At 34.2% G+C, this 2,500-nt stretch overlaps 1 protein-coding gene across 1 annotated transcript in view; it reads left to right on the top strand.

Moving 5' to 3' along the window:
- The first annotated feature begins 1,854 nt into the window (after window positions 1–1,854).
- LOC138867995 (uncharacterized) overlaps window positions 1,855–2,500 on the top strand; it is a 7,065-nt gene continuing 6,419 nt past the window's right edge. The window contains exons 1-2 of the mRNA XM_070145440.1: window positions 1,855–1,964; window positions 2,083–2,312. Of these exons, the coding sequence (XP_070001541.1) occupies window positions 1,874–1,964; window positions 2,083–2,312 (321 nt within the window). The 5' untranslated portion in view covers window positions 1,855–1,873. The remainder of the gene's footprint in view (window positions 1,965–2,082; window positions 2,313–2,500) is intronic.

The following is a 2,500-nucleotide window of genomic DNA, read 5'->3' as shown; positions in this document are numbered from 1 at the left end:
CATGTATTTGTTTGAGTGGGACTCTGCTGTTGAACATAACCTTAGTCTTTTTCTTGTTCATCTTAAGTCCGACTTTTAGGCTTTCTCTATTCAGATCGTTTATTAATTGCTGCAGTTCATCAGCTGATTCACTAAGGAGAATAATGTCGTCTGCAAATCTTAGGTTGTTTAGGTGTTCGTCTCCTATTTTGATACCCTTCCCTTCCCATTCTAGTTTCTTGAATATTTCCTCGAGGCAGGCTGTAAACAGCTTTGGTGAGATGGTGTCGCCCTGTCTAACGCCTTTTTTAATTGGTATTTTATCGGTTTCTGTGTGGAGTTTGATGGTTGCTGTCCCATCTTTGTATATATCTTCCAATATATTACAATATACCTCCTCAACTCCCTGTTGTTGAATAGCACCTAATACTGCTGGTATTTGTACAGAGTCAAATGCCTTTTCATAATCGATGAATGCCATACACAGGGGTTTCCTATATTCGTTTACTTTTTCTCTTATTTGGGTGAGCGTGTGGATGTGATCTGTTGTTGAGAATCCGCTGCGGAAGCCTGCCTGTTCTCTAGGCTGGCTGGAATCCAGACTGTCAGAGATGCGAGCTGTAATGACTTTCGTGAACAGTTTGTAAGTAACCGAAAGGAGGCTTATGGGTCGGTAATTTTTTAAATCCTTTTTATCGCCTTTTTTGTGTAACAAGATAATTGTTGCATTTTTCCAGGCTTTCGGAGTTTTTCCGCTGAGAAGGCATTTGTTAAAAAGATTGGCTAGTTTCACTGTTGCGATGTCTCCTGCATCTAATATGAGGTCTATACTAATTCCGTCTTCGCCTGGTGTTTTCCCTCTCTTCATGCCTTTAAGTGCTCTTTTTATTTCTTCTTTTGTGATATTAGGTACGTCGCTAGTTACCGCGTTTGCTTCTATTTGTGGCTGTTCGTTTGAGTTGTATAGATCCCTGTAAAAGTCTTCCACTACTTTGATGATTTCATTCTTGTTATGTGTTACTTCTCCGTCTGGTTTCTTAATTGCATACATTTGATTTCTCCCTATTCCTAGTCTTCTTTTAGCTGCTTTCATGCTGGTACCTGAAATCACTGCTTCATTTATTATTTGAGTATTGAATTTCCGTACGTCTTCCCTCTTCTTTTTATTTATGGTCTTTGTTAGTTCAACCAATTCTATCTTGTCCCTATTTGACGATACTTTCATGTCTCTACGTTTTTGCATAAGCTGTTTAGTTTCTACCGAGAGCTTGCTGGAGCTTCGATTGTCGTTCTTTCCGCCTACTTCAAGTGCAGCTTCTTTTATTATGTCATTGAACTGTTTATTGATTTGGTCGATGTTGAGATCTTCGTCGCGGAGGAGTGAATATCTGTATATGTGTGTATATATGTGCATATGTATATATACATATATATATATATATATATATATATATATATATATATGTATGTATATATGTATGTATATATATATATATATATATATATATATATGTATGTATGTATATGTATATATATATATATATATATATATATGTATGTATATATGTACACATGTATATATACATATATGTACATATATATATATATATATATATATATATATATATATATATATATATATATATATATATATATTATATACATATATGTATGTATATATATATATATATATATACATATATATATATATATATACATATATATATATATATATATATATATATATATATATATATGTATATATATATATGTATATATATATATATGTATATATATATATATATATATATATATATATATATATATATATATATGAAATATTGTGTAGTAATTCACCACAAATTATTCTGTTGCAGGAAAAAACTGTTGAAAAATGAGGTTCACAGATCGCCCAATTCTAATTGCCGCGATAATCGGAATTTTGGCATTGCTGTTTTACTTTTCGAAGGAAATGGCACTGATGGGTAATGCGATTCCTCCCGTTTTGCAGACTACTAATGAAAACATACATGGAATAGAAAGAAAAAAGGTGTTGCGGAACCGTATTTAACCTTTCATTTTCATTTACAATACTTCACACAGAAAAATCCATCAGCTTGCTAACTTTAAAAGACTCCAGTCAAGCCAGCGAAGTACGCCTGCCGGAGGAGTTCCCTCTCCTCCCAGCCGAGGACCCGGGTCTTCGTGAGTATGTGAAGCGGAGACTCCTTCGGCCGCCTGCCGTAGGGGACTACAACCTCTCGAAGCCCGACAGGACGCACTTCTCGCAGTACTCACAGAGTCAGGTGGCCAGTCAACTCCTCCAAGGATTGGTGAGCTTTCTGTTGATTTCTTTCCTGATTGTGGAAGTAATGTGACTGTCTTTCTTTTATTGTCGATTTTTTTTTTTTCATTGCTATGGCTATTATTGCCATCGTCATTATTTTTCAAATTCATATGATCATATTTCATTACTGTTCTTATTATCACTATTATCATTTCACGATTACCATTAGCTTCA

Source organism: Penaeus vannamei, chromosome 33 (genome assembly GCF_042767895.1).
Source record: "Penaeus vannamei isolate JL-2024 chromosome 33, ASM4276789v1, whole genome shotgun sequence".
NCBI classification, from domain to species: domain Eukaryota; kingdom Metazoa; phylum Arthropoda; class Malacostraca; order Decapoda; family Penaeidae; genus Penaeus; species Penaeus vannamei.
The sequence above is the reverse complement of the archived record's forward strand: the minus strand, read 5'-3'. Positions and strand labels throughout refer to the sequence as shown.